This window comes from Engraulis encrasicolus, chromosome 12, assembly GCF_034702125.1.
Source record: "Engraulis encrasicolus isolate BLACKSEA-1 chromosome 12, IST_EnEncr_1.0, whole genome shotgun sequence".
NCBI classification, from domain to species: Eukaryota; Metazoa; Chordata; class Actinopteri; order Clupeiformes; family Engraulidae; genus Engraulis; species Engraulis encrasicolus.
Window position 1 is genome coordinate 40,626,089 of NC_085868.1, and position 27,112 is coordinate 40,653,200.

Below are 27,112 nucleotides of genomic sequence, written 5' to 3' on the forward strand. Positions count from 1 at the left end.
AACATTCGTCTTTTTATTAGTGTCCAAAAAATATTTACTAAATGTTTTTTTTTTTTTTTTTTTTTTAGGCAGCTATTAGGCCTACACATTATCTGTATCAGAAAAGAAAACAGTTCACACATGCCAAGTCTGTGTATAAGTGATTTGTATAGGTTCACACATAGTATGTTCGGTGCCAACAAGGGTTTTTATTATTGATAGAATCATAATAATAGTTAAGTGGACTGTTTACTTTGCGGAACACGACATATTCACATACAGAGACAGCAGGCATACACATATAGCTACCTTGAGAACCGTATTCTTTTTAAAAATATATATTTTTGGGGGCTTTTATGCCTTCAGTTTGGACAGGATAGTGAGAGGGTATGACGGGAAGCAAGAAGGAGAGAGAGCGAGGAAGAATTGGAAGATTACCTTGGGTCGGAATTGAACCCTGGTCCTGGCATAACGGTACGATGTCTTAGCGCATTAAGCCACTGTTACCAGAGAGAGTAGATAAGAGAGAGGTTCCATTGGCCCATTGTTTCCGGGTTCTATTATTGCAAGGGGGAGGGGGGGGAATCCCCCTTTAGGCAGACCTAGGCAGACCTAAGGACTGTTCTATTCAATGCTAGGAGTATTATGACACGCCCCTTTAGGCAGACCGGAACCTGGTCATGTTAGGTGCCCATAGCAACCTATTACTTTGGCATATCTCTATATACTTAAAGAATCTCTGCTGTTACTACACCGTAGACCCCAGGTTCGATTCCGGCCCGGGCCATTTGCCGGTCCTTCCCAGTCTCTCTCTCTCCACTCATTTCCTGTCTCTCCTCCACTATCCTGTCAAAAACAAAAAGGCATAAAAAGCACTACAAAATATATTTCAAAAAGAATGCAGTGATTTCTGAGGAAGTGAGGTGTTGAGCAGGCTACTGGTTCACCAGGAAAGGTGTTGTGGCCATTAGGGTTGAACAATGTGGTGGTGATGGACAGGAATGTAAAATATTCTTTATCTGCCACACAATATCCTGAAGAGCCTGCCAAGTCTGTGGCGCACAGGTGATGCTCCGCTGACATTCTTTCTCACTCTGTGACTCAGCTGTGTGTGTGTGTGTGTGTGTGTGTGTGTGTGTGTGTGTGTGTGTGTGTGTGTGTGTGTGTGTGTGTGTGTGTGTGTGTGTGTGTGTGTGTGTGTGTGTGTGTGTGTGTGTGTGTTTGTTAAGTCATGGTCTTATCTGTGCCATCATGGCTCATAATTAATGCAAATGATAATCACGGTCCTCCTTACCTTGCCATCTTACATTAGCACAATGCTGACCACTCATGAGGCCACTCACTCATAATACTCAGAATTATTAAATTCACGTACATAGCCTAAGCATAATAATGTATATACATGTAAAACAAGTGAAGGGTTTATTTGCAAAAACGGTGTCCACCATGTTTGACTTTTGCATTTTATTATAGGAAATGACTGTCCAGAGGTCCTATCACCTTTGTGTGAATTGTTGCCATTCAAATATTTTGGGAGCATACTTTTTAAACCAATAAAAACAGCATTTTGCAATTTCCCAACATTCTACAAAATGGAGATACACCGTTTTGCAAATAAACCCTTCAAGTATATGCCATTAGTCTGCCTGGTGAATGAACATGTCTAGTTGGCATTAATTGCATTGTAATAGAATCTGTTAAAAAATCTGGAGATGTGAAGTGTTTCTGATCTAAATGGGAGTGGAGTCGAAGCAGCCATTCAGGAAGGTGAATCCTTTAAATGTGAGTCATTAATGCTGTCAAGGGAACATTCACTTCATACAGAGTTAGGCAAGACAACCAGACATCATGTCTCTCTGTACTCAAGTCATTTTGTTATTGCTGCCTTCTGTCATTTTTGCCAGCCACTTCTTGGGTGGGTCAGTGACATTTTCTTACAATGCAGTATTCCCAAATGGCTCTTACAAGGTAATGGAAATGTATTCATTCAAATGAATTCATCAATTCATTGTCTTGTTTGCAACCCGTGACAATATTGTGTAAATGGTATTTGGAATTTTCTTTTACCATCATTCTCCCTGTTATTTTTTTTACCAACAATAATTTAATGGTTTCCTTTCAGTTGGAGATTCGTGCCAAAGACACATTTCACTCTTGCAGTAGTTCTTTTTCCTGGAATACCTGCGCCAGCGGATCTTGTGGCGATGTGACCAGTGATGTGAGTGGCCAGATATACAGTACGGAGGGCAGGAACTCAGATCAGAACTGGTGCCAGACAGAAAGGGTGATGACGAGAGTAACAGATGATCAAACGTTCAGTTTGAGGTCAGTTGTTTTTCATATCACAAATATCTCAACGACACGTCAAAGCACTGCTGTGACACTAATGATTTGTGCTTGCAGGGAAAACAGTGGTGACTGGGTGAGCCTTCAGAATGGGATCATTTCCTGGAGTTTACTCACAGTAGTGGACCTTGGAAACCGCTCTGACACGAATAAACCAAACAGCTCCCCAGTCACTACTAGTATATCATTTGTCAGGTAGGTTACTGAAAAATACACTCTGATTCAAGTATTGATCTGATGACTGATACTGAAGAGTACAACCTGATTCAAACACTTATCTGATTACTGCTACTGTAGAATACAATCTGATTCAAACAAATAAGCTACTGATCTGATCACAAACTTCCTTACACACATGCACCCACTATGTTTTGGAGTAGAATGGGGTGAGCAGGTCATTTTAAAGAGATATTGATTTTTCATGATGCAGAGTCCCACAGAACTGTCCACGAACATACACGATGATAACATTCGACCCAGACAGCGACCAGGGCAGGTGTCGTTACGGAGTATCAGGAAATGATGAATGCGTGGGCTGTGCGATTCCTTCTGGCTTTGCCCTGGGTCAAACCACAATCAACCAAAAGGTACCATCCTGCCTCACAACTGCATTGCTGTAGTGCACAGTAAAGAAAAGTTAGTTCATTCAACACATAGCCTACATAGTCAATTTAACATATTGTAGACTTTACACATATTCTACGGTCTATTCAGTCTGAGAGTACTCTCTCTAAATGTTGAATTAGCACTATGTTTTTGCGGGGTTTTTTTGTTTTTTGACAGCTGGCATTAAAAAATGCGATCAGGCTATAGGTCACTTTGTTCCAAAAGATACTGCAGTGCCTAGCTCTTCTAGGGTCTATTGAAAGGTGAAAGGGAAAGAAGGATCATAGCTTCATCATAAAAAATGAAGATGCTTTGGTTGGAAGTTTCATCATTAAAGGTGCACTGTGTAGGATTGTGGCCAGAGTAGGTATTGCAACTATGATGCTTATTGAAATTGTGCTGCCTTATTGCCAAGTTTTATCTTCTTTTCATGAATATTTAACTGATAAACTAATATTTACTAATTACCAAAGAACAAGTTTTCCAGCTAAAAATGTTTATTTCTGGAAATTGAATGGAGGATATGGAGAAGATCCACCTTTTCATGTATGAAAAATGCAATTTCCCCAGTCATAATGAAAACTTAGAATGATGGTGGTGGAATGGACAGCATGCATTCTGGAAATTAACTATGAAAAAAATCTATTATGCAGTGCACCTTTAAGAAAAGCTTTGGTTGGAAGTTGTCTATTTCAACCTATTTTAAACTATGCTCGAATTTATATATTTCTAGGACTTCTGTACTTTAAGTTACACCAGTGCCTCAGCTGGGTTCTATGGGTTAGAGATTGTTGTGGAGGACTTTCCTCAACAAACTATCACATTGTCCTACAAAAACGGCGGATCATCTTCCAGAGGACCGTATAGTCCAGGTGCCAGCCCACTAAGCAGAATTCCGCTGCATTTTGTTGTTAAGGGTAAGATCTACTTCATACTTGCAAAGTATTCATTTTTTTTCCTTTTTTAATCTAATTTCATTTTTATGAGTTATTGTATGCTGAGATTCTCGGCACAGTTCACATCTTGAATTCTAAACACCTTGGTCGTTTTGTTATTATTATAAATGATTTAGTATTCTTCTCACTGTCTGCCATGTAGTTGTTTCTTTTTATGGACAGAATATACTTTTGTCTGTGTTAAAGTGATGTTGATTCAAGACAAATCTGTGCTGCTACTGTATGTTTCAGTTGAGGCTGCTGTAAGTTCTTGTGAAGAAGGCGTCTATTTGCCAAAGTTCATTGCCCCCACCCCTGCAAATGGAGAGACAATTCCAGCTGTGATCAACCAGGAATGCGAGATCATAGTCAATGCAACAGCTTCAGCATCAAGGCAAGTCAGCCCACAGCACACTATTGTCGTGTATTCTGTTATTTTCAATTCTATTCAATTGTATTCATCTTTATTCTACTTTATTAGACCAAAGAATCAAACTCTATGGGTTAAGGCAGGGGTGGGGAATGTCCTATGTCTCGAGGGCCATTTACGGCCATTTGAGGACGTCTTATTCGGGCCCTGATATAATTTTAATGTTATGTAGCTTCACATGAAAAATGATATGTTTTGTAAAGGAATCTTAGAAATTACATTTGCAATCAAATTAAGATATATTCAGGGGACCTAGAGAAAACGGGGTCTGTTTTAAAGCTGTCTGCCTGCATTATAAGCCTAACGTGCGGGAGGAAATCCTGGTTGGTGTTCATATTTTGGCCCTTGGAGGAATTTAAAGTGGCCCCCTCAAATGAAAATGAAAATACCTCCTCTTAATGTATGTTCTCTACAAGTCTTCTGTTGTCCAGTCTTGCACTTTAAATGTCTGTATGAGCAATGTCTACGTCCATACTGTCTATGTCCATGTACGAGTACTGTCTATGTCTATACTGTCTATGTACTTACCTAGATTAGTCTATGTCTGCATGGGAGGGCAAGAAACGCAATTTCAAATTCTTTGTATGACCAGTGCATGTAAAGAAATTGACAATAAACTTGACTTGACTTGACTTGACTTGAAAAAAGGTTCCCCACCCCTGATAAAAGGGATTAGAAATGGTGGGTCTGTATGTATTACTTAACATTCTCCTGATGCCCCCCAAAGTGACTTACAGATATTACAGTTACAGTCCCTGGAGCAGAGGCTGACAGGTGGGGACAAAGGTGTCAGTTGTCCAAGGAGAAAGGGGGGCGGGCACAATTGGGTTCTCATTACATTGTATGTATTGGGTATGGGTGGGCTTTGGGGTGATGGCTTTCAAAATGACATTGTCCTGGGCCCGGCCAAAGCTGTCAGCGGCCCTTGTCCCTGGAGGAATGTGAAGTTAACTGCCTTGCTCAACAATCTAAAACCTTAAACCATCCATTACCTATTGATAAGGGTTGGATTCAAACCAACAATCCTTCACCAACTCCCTAGCCACAGCTATGCTGTTTCCTGTATTTCCTGTTTTCATTCGTCATGTTGGCTTATACCATTTCTGGAAACGAGCTCATTTTACACCTTCTCTTGAGTTACATAATTGAGTTGTACTTCCCCCTGTAGTTTCGGCCATTCACCAAGTCTGATGATGTTGCTTCTAGTTCCAAGCAAGCAATTATCATTGAATCCTATGGTACCAGCTACGATTGGAGGTAGAATTTGCACAGCAGACTCAGTGAACAGCTGGAAATATAGATAGAAAGATTTTTAAAAAAAAACTCAATCGTGTAAGGCAAGGGAAGGTTTGAAATCATCTTATTTACAGAAATGGTGTGACATTAGGACAACCCACCAGGCAATAGGCCCACTACTTGCCCTTAGGATCCCAATGTTTTTTTGTTTTTTTTTAAATCCTAATTAAATTAAAAAACACTAATTGTGATGTCTCGTATCCTGAAGCATTCATGCCCTCCTCATAAGTGGACCCCTCAACATCACTGTCAACAACTATGGAGGCAGCTCTACACAGTTTGCCCTGAGATGGACTCCAAGAACTGAAGACCTCGGAGGATACTTTCCTGTCTGCTTTGTGGCCGAAACCAGGTGAGACTATGTCACATATAAATTGATGGTGATTTAAAGAGTTGAAACCACCAGAAATGAAAGTTCCTACAAAGACAACTATGGTGTCCATAATGGCTGATCTAACCATTCTGATATAATGATCTAATGGTTGATTTGTTGACAGAGATAAATATAAATATTTATTGTACATGTCTTCACTTTCAGCACCACATTCTATCAATCTGACATGAGGTGTGTCCTCCTTGAAGTTGGAGATGGCACAGGTTTGTATTGTTTTCAAAACTATGTGGCAGCAATCATTTTTGTTTTGTTGAACATTCATGTAATTAGGCACAGCGATGCTAATTACTGAATATAAGTATTACGTGTTTTTACATGTTTTTTTTTGTTTATAAACATGGTGGTAAGGAGGGGCAAGACACTGGCAGTCAACCACGTGAGCTAATTTTTTGACCGACAGCGATTTCCAACAATCAGAGGTTGAGTTGTGCGCAGCCAGGGGGGAACAAAAATTGAGAACCAATTTGTATACCCAGTAAATCTTAATTGTATATTTCATGTCTGACATTCTATTGTGTTTTTAAGCCAACACTATGAAGACTATTCCATAACTTGGGCCTATGGCATTAGACACATCATTAAAAGGTATGTGTCGGGGGCGCTGTGGCGCAGCGCGCTAAGCCCCCCACATTTGGGCTTTCATGCCCATGGGGACCCCGGTTCGAGTCCAGATGGGGTCATTTCCCAATCCTCCCCCATCTCTCTCATCCACTCATTTCCTGTCAGCATCTCATACTGTCCTGTCAATAAAGGCATAAAAAAGCCCCTAAAAATATATTTTAAAAAAGGAATGTGTCCTCTTTAGGTACTCCAGAAAGTAGACATGCAGTAATAATGAATAGTGAATAAATGAAACAAAATAAAATTGTGGAGCCAAATACAGGTATGCTTTGCTTCATGGCTTCTATACGGCTACTTCCTGAATCAGATTCATTCCATTTCCTCCTGACTCACACAGCTGTAAATCTCTATACTGCCAGTCTGTGACTTCAGCAGGAATTAAAACAATACAAAAAGAGAGGGGAATCTTTATTGGGTCTCTAGCCAAAGTTTAGTAAAAATGGCTGCTTGTCAACAAAGGGCGTCCGAGAGCCATATAAAAACTTTTTGAAGCACTCCTTGTTCTTGTTAAAAAGCTGATCATATGCTCATTATTGGCCTCCTTCAACAACATCAAGTAAGCTACTCCTGACTGCTGACTCAACAAAATAATGTTATACAGTATTTCTAACCAACATTAAGCAGTACAGTCTATGTTTGATCTTTCAATTAATTACACTAGTGGGGATCTCAATTGATTCTCTATTTCTGTCATATTATCCATATCTCTCAAATATTGTGAGATTTGGTTCTAAGATACAGTATGCTGTCAACATGTGAAAATATAAAATATGTAGACATTTCTTTGATGTTTGTATTTCTTTTGTACGTCTCTCTTTATAAGCAGACCCACAGCCCACAGCCCTGGATGCTTCTGCTGGTATGTCTCTCTCTCTCTCTCTCTCTCTCTCTCTCTCTCTCTGTCTGTCTGTCTGTCTGTCTGTGTCTCTCTCTCTGTCTGTCTGTATCTCTGTCTGTGTGTCTCTCTCTCCCTCCGCCCTCCCTCCCTCCTGGTGGTGATGGTGTGTCTAGCAGGTTAAACAGGATACTTACATTTTTCTATTGCAGAATGGCATGTGAAGTTTGTTTTCCGCGTATACATGAATTATGTACTCTTTCTGTTGATAGATATTGTGGTTGGTATGAGGATGGTTGTTGAGTCTACAGTTGATCTAACCGATGAAAGTCAATCAGAAATCTTCATTAGGCAGGTAAATCTCTCCTTCACATACTCTGAAGTCACACACACACACCCCATGTCACAGTTTTGAGTTTTACTTTGTGTTACGGTCATGCGTTTAGCGGGATCACACCACACTCTCGATTAAAAGGTGCCAAACATAAACAAAAACTGTGTAAAATTGAAAGAAAACAACAAACAGTGCATGTGTCACTGAACACCTAATGAGTCCTAATTGATACGTTTGTTTGTATGTTCCATTTGTAACTGAGCCCTGAGGAATGTCAGTAGACCGATGCTGCGTTCCATTACCCGTACTTACCGCCCTTTCCGCACTGTGTTTGGGTACGCAGGGTGTTCCATTTCTAATCGCGACGGTAAAGTGTACTGTAAATTACCCGGATAACGCCCCCAAAACGGCCATTTTTCGAAGTGTGGTGTTACTGTACACTTTTCGCACTCAACGGCCGCCATGTTTGTGACGTAGTTGAGTGCCAGATCTGTCAAACGGTTGAATCTCCGTGATAACAGCATAGTTTTGATTCCAAAGACAATCGCCATGTGTATTAGAGGCAGGGGTAACTTTAAAAAGTGTTAGCATAAGGAACAGTGCCTTCCGTGTTGAATTGCATATTGGCGGTTGGTAAACTCGGATGTCACGCGACCAACCGTCATTTCCGTTAAGTGTATCAGACAGAACGGGAATCGGAATGTACTCGCCTCGTGAATTGCGGAGGGTGGAAAGGGTACTTCACTGCACTCAAACAAGGTACACAGTACAGAGGGCGAGTAATGGAACACAGCACGAAAGCTTGGCCTCTTATTAAAAAGAACACAAAGGGGATTTAAGTGTGCAGACATTTTTCTTTCAGTGTTGCGGTCATGCAACATATGATCCATGGCGGGTCAGGTTGACATTTCACCATCTGGGGGGGTATAAGAAGCTGGTTCAATAGCAAACTGGGTTAAGTTAACCTTGAGGTAGTGGTAAATTATCTAATAGAAGCGCCTCAAGTACTCATTTCTGTAACTAAATGATGCCTGGGTACATCTATTAGCAGGTTTACCACTACCTGTTGGTCAACTAAGCCTGGTTTATCACTTAATCATGTACTTAGTATAACCGCAGGTCTGCTCACGTTGTGCTATGTCTGTCAAAGCAACATGTCTCCTTTTACTCCAAAGGTCACCAGGTTGTCCATGGTGGTCTGTGGAATGTTATTCATTTCATGTCATTCCATTTTTCGATTGTTATTATGTTGTTATTGTGATGAAAGCATGATGATTATGCTGGCAGCCGACTGTTACCGTATTACAACTGGGTTGAGAATCTCACCCCAAATATCATTTTCCCATGAACACCATCGTCTCACTGAAGCGAAAAGTGTTTTTTTTTAATGTACACAACTACTGGTCTGAGGGGATTATGCAAGTGAATGAGCCAGATGTGGTAGTCTTGTACTACATCAATAAGAGGATAAGTAGGCTTGGTATTTTAGTTTCTCGTCAGCTCTAAGGATGCCTGATTGTTGTGATCAGAATCTCAGAATATAAAAAAATATTTGCCACAATGCCTGCTCCTGACATAATACTGTACAGCATAAATGTAAAACAAGTAAAACGTAATGTCTGGGTGAAAGTAATAGCCTAAACAACAAGTCTTTCTTGCCTGTCAGTTTCAAGAGGAGCTGATCAAGAGAGGTCTACCCAACTCCACAACCGTGCGCTTGAGAAAGGTCTACCAGAGAGATCCATGATGACTGTTGATAACTCTGGGAGGTGAAGAGGGATGCTAACGGTTACTGGACTAAATGCAGGCCTTTATAAAACTCTGTCTATTCAGTTGTGGCAAACTGAACTGCTAAAACATTTGGGTACTGGGTTGATGTCAACATTTGGTTCCACTTTTGTTTACTGTATATTCCTGTTACATTAGTAGTTAAATATGAACATGTTTTTCTTGAGCCTTTTAGCTGTCTCGTAATGACAGCACAGTATACTAAATATGCTTTCAGTACTTTGATGGGCTGTTGTAAATAAAATGTTTTTTAGGGACTAGTTCCACAGAAATGCAAGGAAATATCCCACATTTTGTTGCACATTCTGCTCAGGAGTGTGAACTTAAAACATATTCAGAATTATTCTGTCTTACATTTTGCCACAAAATTGAAATAAAAAGAAAAATGGGGCATTACACCAAGCAACAATGAACAGCAAAAAAAGACGACTGCATTCAATCATTCCTTTGTGTCTCAATGATGTTTAAAACGTCATAAAAAAGCCACCAGTGGTAGTAGTAGCCGGGCCTAGTGTCAGACCATTTTGCCATTGTACAAAGATGAACAGTGATGATGTTGAGCTGCCAGTAGGCAAATTAAAGGAACAGTCTACCATTTTTGGAGATATACTCATTTTACACCTCCCCCCTCGAGTTATAGGCCTAATTGGGTTTTATATTATCTTTGTCGTTCTCTGATTCTGGTGGTGATATTGCTTCTTGGCATGTCTACCATTAAACCGAATAAGATCCGTTAGTATTAGGCCTACCAATCAGTTTTTAGTTCCAATCGGTTCAATGACAAATACTAAGAAGAAATATTACCAGACTCAGAGAAGTACAGAGGGGTGGAACAGCTGGAAGTACGGAGGGGTGAACCTCAATTATTGAAAAATAGGCGAGACATAAAATGAGCATATTTCCAAAATGGTGGACTGTTCTTTTAAGAGAAGATACAGTAGATAGGGAAACCTTTTGGCATTCCAGCGTGAGGGTGGTAAACGAGAAAGCCTAACTGCATATTTAGTGCCAGGGTTTTCAACATTGTTTGGAGCTTCTGTGGTCCTGACTCAGTTAAGTCATTGGTCAGCAGATGGCGCTATAACAAAGGACATGCCAGAGCCGTACGGCTCTGGGACATGCCAGAGCCATATAATATGAAGGGCCCTGGGATATGCTGCTTTTTGATGGTCTTTAAGGCCTACATTGACATAAATCTACATGTGCGTATATACGTCTAGTCGTATACACCAATAATCAGATTATTCTTCTCTGTCATTGCTATGGCTGTTCGACTGCTCAGCTGACTGTAGCGTTGCACACTTCTTCCATTTTTACCTGACATACATTAGCTTTATTCAAATATACTGTCCTTACCATGTTGAGTAAAACAGGCTACTACCCCTGCCAACTTGCATTAAGTGGGTTAAGGACATTTTTTGTTCTGCCCAATGTCTGCTGTGTGACCACAATAATGACAAATGTGAATACATTTGCCCTTTTTCTTCTGTTCAGGGAAGCAGTAGGCCTACCATATCAGTACGTCAAACCAGCAACCCTTTGGTGACAATAAAAACACATAAACTGCCATGCTAATCTACAGACTGCTCAATTTATCAGTAAAATGAATCACTGGGAGAAGTACGAAATGTATTTGCTTTTCTTTTTTTAATGAATTCTTAGCATGGCTTTAGAGAGTTTAAGTGGTGACACACATCTGTTATTCAGTAACACGGCTGATACAGGCCTCCAGTTAGGTGCCTCCAGCTTATCAGCGGCTTGAGCTGTTTGGAGTGCAGTTAAGACTACTGTACTACATGGCATGATTATTATACAGAGTGAGTCCATGTATCTTTCTAATTTACATGCTAAGGTTAATGAATGAAATGCTGTGACTATTCTGTACTAAGGATAGACCGATATATAGCGATCCGATATCGGGCCGATATTTGCATTTTTTAAGTGTATCGGTATCGGCCAATACGCGTGTGGTTTTGGCCGATACACAATATTTATTATTTTATGTCATTCGGGTTTTTTTTGGGTTTTTTTTTTTGGAGCACCAAGACACTATTTTTTTATTACTTGATTGTTAGACATTACTTGATTGTTAGAGTGGGCGTTTAAATGTTACAAGTTCTACCTCAATTTGATAATGTTAAAGGATGCCAAGGGTGATGAAAAAAAAAATTCGGTATCACATCGGCCATTAAAAAACCTGTATCAGTCGACCCCTGTTCCCTACTTCCTCATCTAGTTTACTGTGTGTGTGTGTGTTGTGTGTGTGTGTGTGTGTCACATCATGTCCCCCAGAACAAAACTCCAGAATGGACAACATGTCACTTGATTCAGATTGGCGTGGGTGAGATAAATGGTTATCATCTTAAGTTTTGCCAATGAACAGTAAGTTCAGTTCAAGAAACAGATCAATTAAACAATGTGCTTTATTGTGTAGCTGATAAGGTGCATCATACCACTTGTGGAACGCTGTACCAAAGATTTTCTTAGTTCCAATAGAACATTTCTGGCTGTACCTGTCATTGAATAGAGTACTACCAAAGTACTACAATCCTACATCACACAGAATGTTTAGTAATATCACTTGGTCATTGCCATTCTGATAAACGCTTGTGTATAACAGGGGTATTAAGAGTAAGTGCTGAGGATGATCATTCGTATCAATAAACATACAGTTTATTTTACATTGAAATAAAACATTAACCAGCAATTTTATTCTTAGACAAAATATAGGCTATAATAATATGCATATCCTATCCACAATACTGATTGAAAATGCATTGGAAATGTTTGTGGTTCTCATTCCTACCAGGTTCCCTTAGTCGCTTCATACAAGATGTTCACTAATACTGCGTATATGGCTAATTAGTCTCTATTCTGTCCAAAAATTACAGGCCTAAAATAATCCTTCACAGTTTTGTTTTCATGATAATAAAACTTCTGTTTGAAATCTAAGGCCATGTAAAATGGCGTGGATGCTGTCCAAAAACCAGGAATGACATCTTCAAGCCATGTGACTTGCACCTCACAGGTAGCTCATCACCGTGCCTTTCTTCCCCACCTGCAACGGCTCCAGAGCGTAAAATCTGAGAACGATGCTGTGGAGGACAAAAACAAGAAGTTTACTTCTCTCACACGCACACGCGCACACACCTCAACATACACTCACCGACCACTTCATTAGGAACACCTCTCTAATGCTGGGTTGGACCCCCTTTTCCCTTCTGAACTGCCTGCAACAATACTCGGGTAGGCTGCGTCATTCCAACAAAGATAAAGTGGTATAAAGTGGTACAAATTGGCCCAAATTGTGCCAAGAAAACATCCTTGTGCCATTATATATCCAGCCTGAAATGTTGATGTAAGGCAGGGTTGACCCATGTTTTCATGATGTTGACGCCAAATTCTGACCATTCCACCTGTGCGTCGCAGAAGATATCAAGACTTATCAGACCAGGCAACATTTTTCCGACCTTCTAGTTTCGTTTATGGTGAGCCTGTCCAAATTGTTGCCTCATTTTCCTGATCTTAGCTGACAGGAGTGGCACCTATTGTGATTTTCTGCTGCTGTTGCCCATTTGCCTCAAGATTTGATGTGCTGTGTAATCAGGGATTCTCTTATCCATACCTTGGTCGTACTGAGTGGTTTAACTTAATGTTTCCTTCCTTTGTATCAGCTCAAAGGACCATTCCCTACTCTGACCTCTGCCATCAACATGGCATTTTTGCCCACAGAATCGCTGCTCACTGCATTTTTTTTTGTACCATTCTTTGTAAACCCTAGAGATGGTTGTGTGTGAATATCTTAATAGATCAGTCTTTTCTGAAATACACAAATCAAGCCCTTTCGGCACCAACAGCCATGCCATGTTCAAAGTCATTTAACCTTTCTTCCCCATTATGATGCTCGGTTTGAACTGCATCAGATCATCTCGACCATGTCTACATGCACAAATGCATTGAGTTGCCACCATGTGACGGCTGATCAGAAATTTGCCTCAATGAACAGTTGTAACAGGTGTTCCTACTAGTATAGTAGTAGCCTACCTATAATAGTGTCCTGTGAGTCTAAGTTGAATTGCGTTAAGTTGCAATATGGCCTAATCACTAGTCGCTAGAATTGACAAGGATAGCAATCAAAAAGCCACACACGCTTATGACTCCTGGCTCCAAGGCAAGCTATCCCATTTCTTATGTACTTGTGACTTTTGAAAATGAGGTCACGGTAAACGCTTACCGGTCTTCGCTCAGGCCGAGTTCCCCAGTGAGAAACTGGAAGATCTTCGCGCTGTGCTCCTTGTTCTTCTCCGCCGTGTCGGTGACGCCGATGGCGGACACTGAAACCATCACGCACGGTGAACAGGATCCAGCGATAAGCATCGGAAGCCCAGGCTTAACCACCAGATTCATTCTCTACAATGAGAAATACATGATCAATAATAAATAGCAGTAAATGATGGTGATAGGTCTTTCTCGCCTATGTCTTTTCACAAATAAGCATCTTATGCAGTCAGATGACAGCTATTGAAAGGGTGAACTACTGGTTTAAGTTTGTAGCTTTTACAGACTTTTACTTCAAGGTGAGAGAATCATTTTTTCTATGACGAGTTTGCTACTATGTAACGTGTGCGTTCTGTCATTTACTCACCTCTTCCGGTTTTCCAAGCGCCGTGGCAGTGGCAGTGCATAATTTCTTCAGAAAATCTTCGGTAAATTTGCTTGCTGGCAAATTTGATTCCACGTCGATAAAAGGCATGGTTAAGTTTTTGGTGTACAGACGAGACAGACCAGACACGAGCTTCTGTACATAAATCTACTAGAAAACCGGAAGGAAGACTGGAACCAGTGCACTGCAGAGATTGGTTGGGAAAAGGGAACGCCTATTCATAACGGGACACGATTGGCTTAGGTCTGAAACGATACAACAGCCCCTTAAGTTGTAAAAGTGAATGATTCTGTGGATATGACTTTGACTTGGGTTTTAGACCACTCAAACCACTAAGCCTATTGTGAATTTTATAGTAGAAGTGCATGATAATATAATTTGCAACCACATTTGAGGAATTTATCAAGAACTTAACACAACAAGAAAGTGCCGCTCAACTTTTATTTATTAACCAAGACACCATTCGGACAACACAAGCACACAGCAGCTTTCATTTTACAATCTCATGTACATAATTACAAGTCCAAAGTACATTATACAACTACAGTGTTTATTAATACGTGTCAGAAGTTTAATTGTTCTGATTGAGTCGAGTTGTCTGAAGATCTTATTGCTCTAGGTAGGAGTTGTTGTTGAATTCTTGAATTGACCTTGAAGGACCACCGTTACACCAGTTGATTCACACCTGAAAAACAAAATACATAACAAGATTTATATCATCATGCTTGGATAACAGCCATGCTCAAGCTCTCTTTCCAGCTTGTCATACCAATAGTTTACAGGCAGACTGCTATGATGAGTGAGTAATTCTTGAGGAGTTACTGCATGTTGAAAAAATGGATTTGCTGGATTTACAAGAACACACTTCAGTTTTCAGTGATGTACGGTGGAAAAGAAACTAGGGATGCACCAATACCACTTTTTTGAAAACTGATACAAGTACGAGTACATTAATTTTGTGTACATGCCAATACCGAGTACCGATACCAATACCTTTTACCACCAAAATACAATGAAAATAAATGCATTGCCTTGTTTTTTTCCACCTGTGATATTTTTAATGTCCATTTCCATGTAGATTTAAATGTTAGTAAATGTATGAGGTGGCACTTTTTTCCATTATTCTTTCAAGTCCACAGAACGTGACAAGATTTTCCATTGTTTTGTGTAACAGCAGTATCGCTCCTGGTATCGGCAGTTGCTTGACGAGTACGAGTATGAGTATAATGTACCGGTATCGGTAATCGGTAATAACCAGTATCGGTACATCCCTAAAAGAAACCATTCTATTTAAGAGTACACGGGCTTAAACATGGCTACTATTAAAAGGATAAACTACAGTGTACATGTTTCAATAATCACCAATGCAGGTGATGTTGCCCACCAAAACGGTCTTCAAGCTGAAATAATCTGACTTACCGTCACCACTCCAACGGTAAATTGTGTTCAATTAAGGTGTCGACAAAGTAGTGCACTGTACTGTAATGTGGTGTTGTTAGTGGCATGTTCATTTGCAGAGTTTGGAATGAAATAACATATATCCCCTCAAATTAACCCTCTGTGTCTAATGTCTAGTGTGCGTGCGTGCATGCCTGTGTTCATGTGTGTGTGTGTGTCCCAACAATAGAGACGCTTTATTAATCCAAAGGAAATGAAGGGTGTCAGTCGTACCATGTGAGAACTTGCACTGCTTGAGCGCCTCGCTGAAGCCTTCGCACAGGGTGAGGTCCGACTGGGTGGTGGCGCAGTCCAGGAACTGCCTGACCTCAAAGTGGCACGGACCTTGCTGAGGTGGCATGGGCCTGGGGGGCTCCTACAACACAACAACAACAACAACAAAAGAGTAACTCAGTGGTTCCCAAACTTTTTTCTGCTGGTACATCCTTTTGAACCTGAATATTTTTGTGACTTATGACACCAACACCTTATGACACCTTTTGTCCCTAAATATTGCCATTTTAATGTGAAATTCACAGTTAACACATGTTAATACATGTAATACATGTATTAACTGTACAAGTGAACAGTCTTACTAACATTGGAATGGTGATATTCTACGGAACCTAGTACAGGTCCAACCCCAGGTTGGAAACCACTAAGTAACTGTATACAGATGCCAGAAGCAACCAAAGCAACAGAAATTATTGTTTCTCTGGAGAGAATCTAAGAAATGAGATTAACATGTCATCCGCTTGACGCCCTTTAACAAAACATTACGGCCCGTCTTTCTGTGAATTCGCAGAGTGGTGTGTGATAACAACAGATAAAGTCTGCAACACCAATCAGCTCCCGTACACAAAAGGCTGTAAAAAAGGCTGTTAATGTGATGTTTCAAGGCAGAACCACACATAGCGTTAACATTACTTTACACTCCCCTTGTAATTATGAACAATGTCCCACAACTATGGGTCTGTGAAAGCTGACAACTGTTCACTAGTTCGTCCTGAATGCTTGGCAAACAGTAGGTGTACGTTTGGCATGAGAGTTGGACTGCATTCTAGGATGCTTTAAGTGGAGATGCATGGGACCAATAGTAAAATGGAGGAGTAAGGGGAGGAGGTGGGAACATTCAAGAAGCCTTTGCACGTGACAGGTGAAAGAGCAGGAGGGATTCAATCTTAGGAAAGGAGCGACAACCACCAATCGCTCTGTGGGCTTCCTCCCGAACATTGTTTTTAATAAAAACATATGTGCATTGAACTGAAAGAAAACCGTGGTGTATCTTCCATTACCACGTACACTCCACCAGCCTGGTAACAACACATTCGCAACAACCGAAATACACAATCAGCTTCCTCCTGTAACATTCATTTATGTGAAACAGTCCTCCCAAATAAAAGCAAACAAAACAACACAGTTAAAATCCCAGATTGTGTTGGAAAACAAAACAAAAACTCTGCCGTGTCCTTGGAAAGAAAGACAGTGGGATAGACAGTCCGTCACCCATCAGCTGACCTGCTCTGATCTGGAAGGTTCTGTTTAGGGTTGGCAGATTAGGCTGGTGTGCACCTCTGACGTGTTTGGCAGGACCGTGTTTGCTTACGTGTGCCCCTTGGCATAGTGTATCATCTAATATGGCAACATGTCTTCCGCAGCTAAGGCCTCAACTGGGAGATGTGTAAAAAACACAACAGGTGTTCAACTAAAGCATATACTGAACATGGATGGACAAATTCAACTGGTAGGAGTGTGATGGAGTATCTATAGCTAGGAGTTGTGGGTATGCTCTACCGGTCATACCAACCAGCTGTCTAGCTTTTCTGTGGTGCATGTTTAGTACCCATAAGACCATTAAGAAGGTGCTACCCAGTGCTACCCAGCGCTGGGTAGCACCTTCTTTATTTTCCTTTTGCATTAAAATCATTTATGCATCGGCATCAGTGGTGTGCGAGTTCCTCCTTGCTGCTTCATTAGATTGCTTTGTGGAACCAATGCACCCTCCCGGCTGCAAACATAAAGGCGCGACACCCCTTTGGAGTAAATAGCACCCATAGGACGAAAGGACAGTAGACGTACTGTATGCTCTGGTTGAAGCAGGCCTACTGTATAGATAACATCACAAGGTGAAAACGTTCTGAGTAATGCAGCTGTATATTATGTTAAGCTGGTACTGCTTTCTGTAATGACTCAGAGCAAGTTGAGTACAGGGACAGTTGCCACGTGGCAACACTTGGATGCCCTGACCCAAAGGGTATTTTGAGAGGCAGAATACTGACTTGTCAACCCCTCATCAATGCGTTCCCTGGACACATAAGACACTGAGGACCTCGCACCACCTCAATCACCATCAAGCCACAGTGGTTCTAACTTTGTAGCTTTCTTTGTCATCCCCAACAAATTTGTCTTCTAGTCCTGTGCAGTGACCCAACACATCATTACGCCTGACGGTATGTCAGAAACTGGTTAGCTTTTTTGGAGGGTTTGCATGCGACATACAGCAAGCCTATGGGCCTTGTTTTAGTATGGGTACGGTGGACTCACCTGGTATGTGGGTGCTGGTTTTGCCGGCTCTGGGCTGCTGCTGCTGCTGCCACCGCTGAAAGCTCCAGTGAGGGCACTGCCCATGACGTGGCCCACGGCTGAGCCCACAGCTACCCCGGCTGCGGTAGTGGCCATCTGGGCCATCAGGCCAGGCTGCTTGGGCTGAGCAGGGGCCGGAGCCAGGGCCGCCGGGGGAGGGGGGGCTGGAGCTGGGGCGTAGGATGGTGCTGGAGCACTGGAGGAGAGGAAGAGAGTAAACACACACACACACAACTGAAAATCATAGAGGTTGGTTTGGGCTGGAGGGTTTCTGGTGTAAAGTAGCATTGAGGAATTTTGAGTGGAACTACTTAGTGTTACTTTAAGTGAGTTCCTAGTGGTGTGTCTATCTACATCTCCAAGTGAGATAGGCTAACTAAAGGCGAGTGGCAAGCCTAATGAATTCACAGTCATGTGACGGTTAACCGCTTGTAATAAGTGGCAATAGCCAGCTCAGATGCATGCTTTCTTGGAAACACACAACTACTTGACACGATTTTAACACCAAAGCCACGGCAGCTCAAATCCTTTCAGGTAAAGTACAGTTAGTCATTCAGTAAATCATGGCTGTTATGAAACCCTATAATCCCTTATTAGCCATTGTGCCTTTGACAACAATGCTGCCAAACGCAGTTGACTTTTCCGCCTTGGAAATCTTGGATATCTGGAATTGTATTAATTTAGTTCTAAATTCATGATAAATTAATGATTGAAGTGACGAAGTGCGTCACTGACACTTCAAACGCTATTTTCTCAAATTACGCATCGGTATCACTAACTACGCCATCAAACAACTGGATTCTAATATTATTTTGACCCAAAAACACAAATTATGTTCTTCCATTGATACAATACATTTTTACATCTTATTTTCATGATGATTTAATCCAACACTGTCTTACATCATCACATTGTTATGCTTCTAGAAAACCAGACAGAATTAAGATCACGGAGACTTTTGGTCGACCTACCCAAAACAGCACCCTGTTTTAGTTTGAAACCAGCAAACTAGTCTAGTTTAATTTGCCATGGTCAAGATCAGTTAGTAACGACCGGTTATTCTACTAGAATGGTGCGAACTCAACGTTAGCAAGTAACCATAGCTAGAACTAGTGTTAGCTGCTAAGATGCTGTTTGATGTGGAAAAGGACACAACCAAAACATACCTGGCAGGTGCTGAAGAGCGACCGACACTGCGACCTCCTCTTGCCATTGTTACAATGTACTTCCCGTTATAATACTGATATTAACAGTGAACACTCCACGAATGTAGCGCTGGATAAAGTCAGGTCAAGAAGAAACTGACTGCAACGAAGTAGCCGGTGAGTGCGTAACAGAGTGACAGCTACACGTGCAAGTGACCTTGCTTGGTCCGGATAGTCTGTTCAGTGCGCAGCCGTAGTTAGTATTTTAAAGGCATTAACGGTATGACACAAATGATGCAATTAGATGTTCACAATCGCCTTTCTTTGGGACAAGCTTGCGTATCAGATGTTCTTACTTGAATAATAGCATTCTTTACAGAAATACAAAGTGCCCAACGCATAATAACAGCTTACATAGGCTAATATATGCCCTTGAAGGGGCAACTTTTCCAGAGAGTTCCATCATCATGGAGTTACTAAATAGCTAGCTATGTGCCAAACGCAAAGCACCCGACCCAACTCGGCCTAATGATATGGCGGCAAAGGGCCATGTGTTTATGTTTATTAACATAGTTAGGCCCACATAGGCCTATACGAAATGTATGAAGGTTATGTAAAGGGAGAGTTTTTACAGAACGTTATGACGTGAGAATGAACCTTCAACATTTGTGCGTTTGGCCGTCATCAAGCATTATTTGCCACTTGATGGCGCCATTGTAACATTCTCTATACGGCTCTGATTCTCACTCTGCTGCCCTATCCAAGTTGACAGGATGGAGCTGTAGCTAGCATGATAGGCTTCACATTCACATTATCCATGCATTAAAAATCGTTAGGCCTAGTTATACGTACAGTGTTCCTGGAGCAATGTGGGGTTATATGCCTTGCTCTTAAGGGCACTTCAGGTATGAGGATGCAAGAAAACATTGCTATTTCCTTTTTACTTCCTCTCGCCCTACAGGTAGTTGGCCATATTTTAACTTTTATTCAAAGGGCAATTCATATTAGGCTGAATCGGTAATGAAATTAACAGCTTTAACTATATCCCTTAAAGGTGCATTGTGTAATATTTTTAGTAGTTAATTTACAGAATTCATCACAAGTGTTAGAACCTAGCCTACCTTTGTAGGCTTACCACCACCATTGATGGATTTTAAGTATTCATTATGACTGGGTAAATTGCAGTTTTCATACATGAAAAGGAGATCTGCTCCATGGTCTGCCATTTTGAATGTCCAGAAATAGACATTTTTAGCTGCAAAAATGACTGTACTTTGGTTATACTAGTAAATATTGGTTTATTATTTAGTAAAGTTTAGAAAAGACCAAATTTAAGCTGCACAGTTTCAATGAGCAGTTGCAATAGCCTACCTACTCTGGCCACATCTTACACAGTGCACATTTAAGCTTTTGACAGAGACAGGCTACTGGATCAAGTCATAATCAAGGCTCTAAATTAACACCCGCAAATCAGCCAAATTCTGGTGAATATTCAGTTTGGCTGGTAGAAAATAAAACTTACAAACTACTTTAACCCATTGGTAAGTGTTTGTCTCTGTCCGGATAGTAATATTAACATCTAGGCCTAGCCATTTTGGCTGGTGATGAAAAAAAGTTAAACACTATCCAGCAATATTCATTATTTTATGTGAGGGAAATGATTCTGTTTATTCACTATTACAGTATTTCTCAATTGGTTTCGTACATTTCTCGAATCTCTCGCAATTTGCGAAACATAATATTCATTCTCAAAACAGCTTTAACAAATGGCAAAACACGGTGGATAACCTGCAAAACCGAGTCTCTTGCTCAAAACCCTTATTTGTCTTTCAAAAACCAAGTTTTTGTGTCAATGAACGTATCAGCGCCAGCAGAATGGTTAGTCATTGTGTCATAGTGTATGGACAAGCTAGTCAAATCAATTTCTCATGTTGTCAATTGAATAGTACACTCTTGAGGATCTATTCTGAAGCGAAATGTTGTTTAGATTGGATGGGAAATGTTGTAAATCAGTTTTATATTACATTGATCAGATAAGATTGAGATAGTTTCATGCATTCAGTGACAAAGCTTTTTGAGTGATATGACAAAAGCAATTGATAATGTACGAAATTACTGAGAATTGTACACAGCCATGGCATGGTGGACGAGAGCATTTGCTATATGCCGAAAACAATGAGAAACTGATTTGACCATGTGCACAGGTAACACCAGGAAGTCACAATTGAACAAAGACTTTTGAGAATCATTATTCTGTTGTGAGAAATGTACAAAACCAATTGAGAAAAACTGTAAGTGTGCAGAAGGGAACCTATAAATGTCAGCAAAATAATTTGATGCGCCACAGCGTGCTGGCTCTGAGTTATCCTAATATTTTGTATTAACATTGCAACATAAAAAGAATGTGGATACATTTTCTCATACTGTATTCCACTCGGAATTATGGCTGACGGCATTTTATAATCCATTCACAGAGTTGTTTTGAGTACCCCATTGAGTTAATCCCAGGGGATATTCTTACAGACAGAGTAACTGCTTATCAATCACTCATGATCGTCCCACGATTTTTGTGTCGGCTGCCCTCCTACATGCTACAAAGAATATGCTGACAAATCCTGTCCAGATGAGACCAATCAGTTTAACAAGAGAGAGAGAAAAAGAAACATTTTCAGCATGATGCGCTCACTCACTTATTGCTTCGTAAGGCTCCAGCTGCTGCAACCTCCTAGCCGACATCACCCTTCCCTCTTCTCTCCTCTCCTCTCCTCAACTCTCCTCCACTCCACTCCTCTCCTCCTCAACTCTCCTCCACTCCACTCCTCTCCTCTCCTCTCATCTCCTCTCCCCTCTCCTCTCCGCTCCTCTCCTCCCCTCCCTTCTCCTCAACTCCACTCCTCTCCTCCACTCTCCTCTGCTCAACTCTCCTCCTCTCCTCTCCCCCTCTCTCCTCTGCTCCCCTCTCCTCCCCACTCCTCTCCTCCCCTCCCCTCCCCTCTCCTCTCCTCTCCTCTCCTCCCCTCCCTTCTCCTCAACTCCACTCCTCTCCTCCACTCTCCTCTGCTCAACTCTCCTCCTCCCCTCTCCTCTCCTCTCCTCCTCTCTCCTCTGCTCCCCTCTCCTCTCCTCCCCTCTCCTCTCCTCTTCTCCCCTCTCCTCTCCTCTCCTCTCCTCTTCTCCTCATGATCCATCTCAATCCAGCCTAGTTTCCTCCTCACTATCCCTTTATTGTGGTGCAAGGCACATGGGGGTAGATGTAAAGGGGAAGGGGAGATGCTTGGAAGCCGAAGTTGGGTCGTGTGTGTTTTTGTGTGTGTGTGTGTGTGTGTGTGTGTGTGTGTGTGTGTGTGTGTGTGTGTGTGTGTGTGTGTGTGTGTGTTGGGGGAGGGGGGTGTCAAACAGGGGGGTATCTGGAGGGGTTTGGTGGGGTGTTGAGGATGGGGGGGGTGGGGGGTGGGATGGGATGGGGGTGGGGGTCGTGAGGGAAACGGGCCAAGAGAGTGATTCATTTCTCCTCGGCAGGCTTTCATGTCCCAGCCCGTGTGCCTCCTAGCAGTCTCTGGGGTCTGCTCGGGGAGAGGCGTTTATGTGAGGGGTTGAGAGCGGGTGAGGGGGTTGGTGATGGGCGGTGGGCTCCAAACGACGGTCTGGCTTGCATTTGACGAAAGCCTAACCCGACCCCAGCAGCACCCACCCTCCTCATCCCCACCCTCCCCCGTCCCTCAACATCTACCTACCACCGCCCCACACCCCTCAACATTCACCCTCCACCGCCCCCCATTCTTGCCTAAAACAAAAGAAGAAAAGGGGCTGACAGCAGCAGAAAAGGCAGCATTTGCAGGCTACTCTAGTCCACCCGTTCATTCATGCCTATCTGTATCTCACACGCCACCTCACGCTCTGACACACTTTTATGTCATCAAGAAGCACACTCCTCGCTCTGATTAGTCAGTGTTGCCAGATTGGGCGGATGCCCACCCAATTGGGCTACTTGGGATGAGTGTCTGCGGGTATAAATTGGTCATTTGGCGTTTTTTTCAGCCGTTTTGGACCCATAGAAGTCAATGTAATTTGTTGAATTTGGGCGGAATTTAGCGCATTTTGGCGTTTTTTGAGAACCTTTTGGGTGGGATTTGATCAGACACATCTGGCAACACTGATTACAGTATTGTAAGCTAATGCAAGTTCTACACAACCCACAAAAACAACACATCTTGAGAATAATATGAAACTGAGAAATTGCAATGGGGTGCCGCACTGTGGGTTACAAACTGAAACTGAACACAGCATTATCAATTTACTGAGGGCAACGACCAAGTCGTAGTGCATTACTAAAGACCCTGTGTTATGTCATAGTATTGTAGTACTATGGTAGTGACTATCACAGTGTGCCACTGGAGGTACAGCGTGCATTAAGGGGCTACACCCAGCTCACACTCCCTGTTAGTGTGAACAATCAAATGCTTGGGTGAAGTCTGCCTGCCTGGCTCTTGCCCGATCTGTAGTTCTGTGCAGCTTCATGAGCTCCACTAGCCTGATAGACCAGCCTAAATGTGAGACTGGAAGTGCATTCCAATATGCGACCTTGCGTCCTCCACTTGTGCTTGTGGCCTCGTACCAGGAAGTAATGTCATGATGACATCACTGGCAACAGCATTATATTTCAATATCTCGCAAAAGCTCAATTGTTAAGTCATTGCCTCATTTGAAAACTGGATGGTGAAAGAAGAATACTCCCCCAAAAGTTGTTGTGGCTAGGCTGACAGCTGGGTGAGGCCACAAGCACAAGTGGAGGACGCAAGGTTGCATATTGGAATGCACCCTGGATGTCCAGGTGGCGCTGGTTTACTAGGCTAGAGCTCCACTGCTACGCTGTGTGTGTTGAGCGCCACCAGAGGGCTCCAGAGCTCAAACACACAGAGGTCTGGTAGGAACCAGGCTACGTAGAAGTCTGCTTCACAGTGATAAGGAAGAGATGACATCAAAGGTTAAAAAAGCAATGTCGCTATGAACGCTTGGACCTCACAAGTCCCCACGGTAACTTTTTTTTTAACCTATGGCGCTTGGGGCGTAAACAGGTGCACCATAACGGAACAAGATAAAAGAGCCAGTGACCGTCATATAAACGTTCTTAATGTCTTTATTCATGCAAACAATTAAGTGGCCAGCTGTTTCCCTAACACCCCCTCACACACTTTCATCTTGTCAAGAAGCACACCAAGTTAACCAGACGAATATTGACTCTCATTGCTGCAATCACAATTATGTTAGATAACTTAAGTTCTATACGCAGCACACACAGAAAAAAACGTATCTTTAATCAGGCCCCGTGGCGGAACATGATTTACAACCAGTGATCTTCATATTAAAGTTCTTAACGTCTTTATTTATGCACTCGGTGAAGTGTGGTTGTTGCGGTATACAGCTGGCTCTCCCTCCCTCTCTCCCTCCCGTGACCTGCCCTGTTGTTGAGCCACAACAAAGGCTCCACAGAGGAGCCGAGAAGGAATACAGCATTATTAACCCTCAATTACCTTAAATGAACCCCTCCTGTGTGTGTGTGTGTGTGTGTGTGTGTGTGTGTGTGTGTGTGTGTGTGTGTGTGTGTGTGTGTGTGTGTGTGTGTGTGTGTGTGTGGAGGGTTGCGTGTCCATGAATATATTTTGCATGCAGGGCAAGAAGTGATGCAGCATGATGAACCCATAGTTATTTACTTGTCTTGTTGTACGAACCACTCTGTGTGTGTGTGTGTGTGTGTGTGTGTGTGTGTGTGTGTGTGTGTGTGTGTGTGTGTGTGTGTGTGTGTGTGTGTGTGTGTGCAGGGCTGGACTGGTAATCTGGCATACAAGGCATTTTCCCGGTGGGCCGTCCGTCCACATGGGCCTATAGTTTTGTCTTGTTGTTGTTTTTGTTGTTGTTTTCCGGCCCACCATTTAGATGGGGGAGTTAATATACAGTGCTGTAGACGGTGGACTGAGCTAGTTATACTATTGTAGAAAAGCAAAGGGTTGCTTGATGGGCTGAAAAAATTCCCCGGTCTGATTTTTTACCCCAGTCCAGTCCTGTGTGTGTGTGTGTATGTGTGTGTGTGTGTGTGTGTGTCTGTGTGTTGGAGCAGTGTGTGTGTTTTGGGTGGTTAGGTGGGTAATTTTTCATGTGTGCACATTAATTTGTTAAAGTACCGTCTCCTCCCATGCAGAAAGGCTCTTTCACACGAATGGAACGTTTGTCTTTGTTGGTGAAGTGCATTCTCATTCTCACACCACTAGAACCATAAACATTCCAGACAGCAACCAATGCAATTGGCTGAAAATGAGAGAATTATATTAAGTGCCGCTAAAGAGGGAGAAAAAGACTTTTGAGAAGTGTGTGTGTGTGTGTGTGTGTGTGTGTGTGTGTGTGTGTGTGTGTGTGTGTGTGTGTGTGTGTGTGTGTGTGTGTGTGTGTGACTGCACTGCATTTTTGTTGAGGCCATTAAAAAGGCTTAAGGACACAGTTAGATTGGGGTGGCTGGTTAGTGTGGTACTGATTTAAATATGGGTGAACAAAACAATATGTTTGAATCAGTTGCTCAAGCTGTTATATCATGTGAAACAGAAAACATACGGTGACTTCAGGCAAAACAGTATGACGTTAGTAGTAAAATATGTTAAAGTTGTTATAAAGTTGTGGATAAATGAACTTAAGCAGTAAAGTCTGTGGGATTACCTCACGGATATACGATATGAGAGCTTGATCAGAACCAGCCGTATATGATTTAGATTATTAGGGTATTATCACAGTTTCAGCTCTTCATCTTTTGCACACTCTTTTTCGCCAACAGACACCTGCCATTCTGCATGAGTGATGGACAAAGTTGCATTCATAAGCAATACATAAGCCGTATTAATTCAATACCTCATTCAAATAACTCTACTCTACTCTAATAAGCATGTGGTTCAACCGGTGTATCCAATAGCCTACCGGTAATTGCATGAATACCATCCAGAGAGCTCAGACCGGTGCCAATTTTATTGTCTTGTCTACAGTATGTCTGAGTTTAGACTGTCTCCCGGGAAAGAGAGGAGTCACCGGAGCATCTTCAGATGTGGAAGTTCACTTGTTTTATTGGGCAAGTGCCAAGACCTAACATTTCAACTGTCAAACCGTTAGTCTTGGCACTTGCCCAATAAAACAAGTAAACTTCCACATCTGAAGATGCTCCGGTGACTCCTTTCTGTTCCTGCAACTACTAGTCCTTTCCCATGATGCACCAGATTGTGAAGTGCAGGAGCGCAAAGAATATTTCTCTTTTTTACGTTAGACTGTCTCCTATTTAATAACCCACACGCCACAAAAAACCCTCAACAGATAACGCCTCCAACCTATAACGACCCCGTTTAAATTGAATCCTTAGGCAACACACACGGCCATTATGGAGCACATATCAAGTCAAGTCAAGTCAAGTCAAGTCGAGTCAAGTCGAGTCAATTCAAGTCAAGTCAAGTCGGGTTTATTGTCAAGTTGAGTCAATTCAAGTCAAGTCGGGTTTATTGTCAATGTCTTTACATGCTCTGGTCATACAAAGAATTGAAATTATGTTTCTTATCTTCCCATGCAGACATAGACATACTTAAGGTATAGACCAGGGGTTCCCAACCTTTTTCAACTTGGGGCCCACTCAAAATTGTTAAAAAATGTTCGGGGCCCACCTCTGACCCAATTAAGAATAAAACTCAAATAA

General features: G+C 42.0%; 3 protein-coding genes across 3 annotated transcripts; 1 reads left to right on the plus strand and 2 right to left on the minus strand.

Moving 5' to 3' along the window:
* Positions 1–1,827: 1,827 nt before the first annotated feature.
* LOC134459546 (uncharacterized) lies at positions 1,828–9,949 on the plus strand. Its single transcript, XM_063211906.1, has 10 exons — positions 1,828–1,958; positions 2,383–2,520; positions 2,756–2,912; positions 3,665–3,848; positions 4,119–4,260; positions 5,801–5,944; positions 6,131–6,189; positions 7,434–7,466; positions 7,715–7,797; positions 9,443–9,949. The coding sequence occupies exons 1-10, from the start codon at positions 1,828–1,830 to the stop codon at positions 9,521–9,523; spliced, it is 1,152 nt and encodes a 383-aa protein (XP_063067976.1). The 3' UTR covers positions 9,524–9,949.
* A 2,020-nt stretch (positions 9,950–11,969) lies between these two features.
* On the minus strand, positions 11,970–14,400 carry ddt (D-dopachrome tautomerase). Its single transcript, XM_063212200.1, has 3 exons — positions 14,210–14,400; positions 13,799–13,974; positions 11,970–12,659 (listed from the first exon to the last, which is right to left on the minus strand). Exons 1-3 carry the CDS (start codon positions 14,315–14,317, stop codon positions 12,587–12,589), a joined length of 357 nt encoding a protein of 118 aa, XP_063068270.1. The 5' UTR covers positions 14,318–14,400; the 3' UTR covers positions 11,970–12,586.
* Positions 14,401–14,654: 254 nt separating this feature from the next.
* On the minus strand, positions 14,655–19,633 carry chchd10 (coiled-coil-helix-coiled-coil-helix domain containing 10). Its single transcript, XM_063212713.1, has 4 exons — positions 19,414–19,633; positions 18,209–18,443; positions 15,899–16,040; positions 14,655–14,912 (listed from the first exon to the last, which is right to left on the minus strand). Exons 1-4 carry the CDS (start codon positions 19,458–19,460, stop codon positions 14,893–14,895), a joined length of 444 nt encoding a protein of 147 aa, XP_063068783.1. The 5' UTR covers positions 19,461–19,633; the 3' UTR covers positions 14,655–14,892.
* Between the last annotated feature and the right edge of the window lie 7,479 nt (positions 19,634–27,112).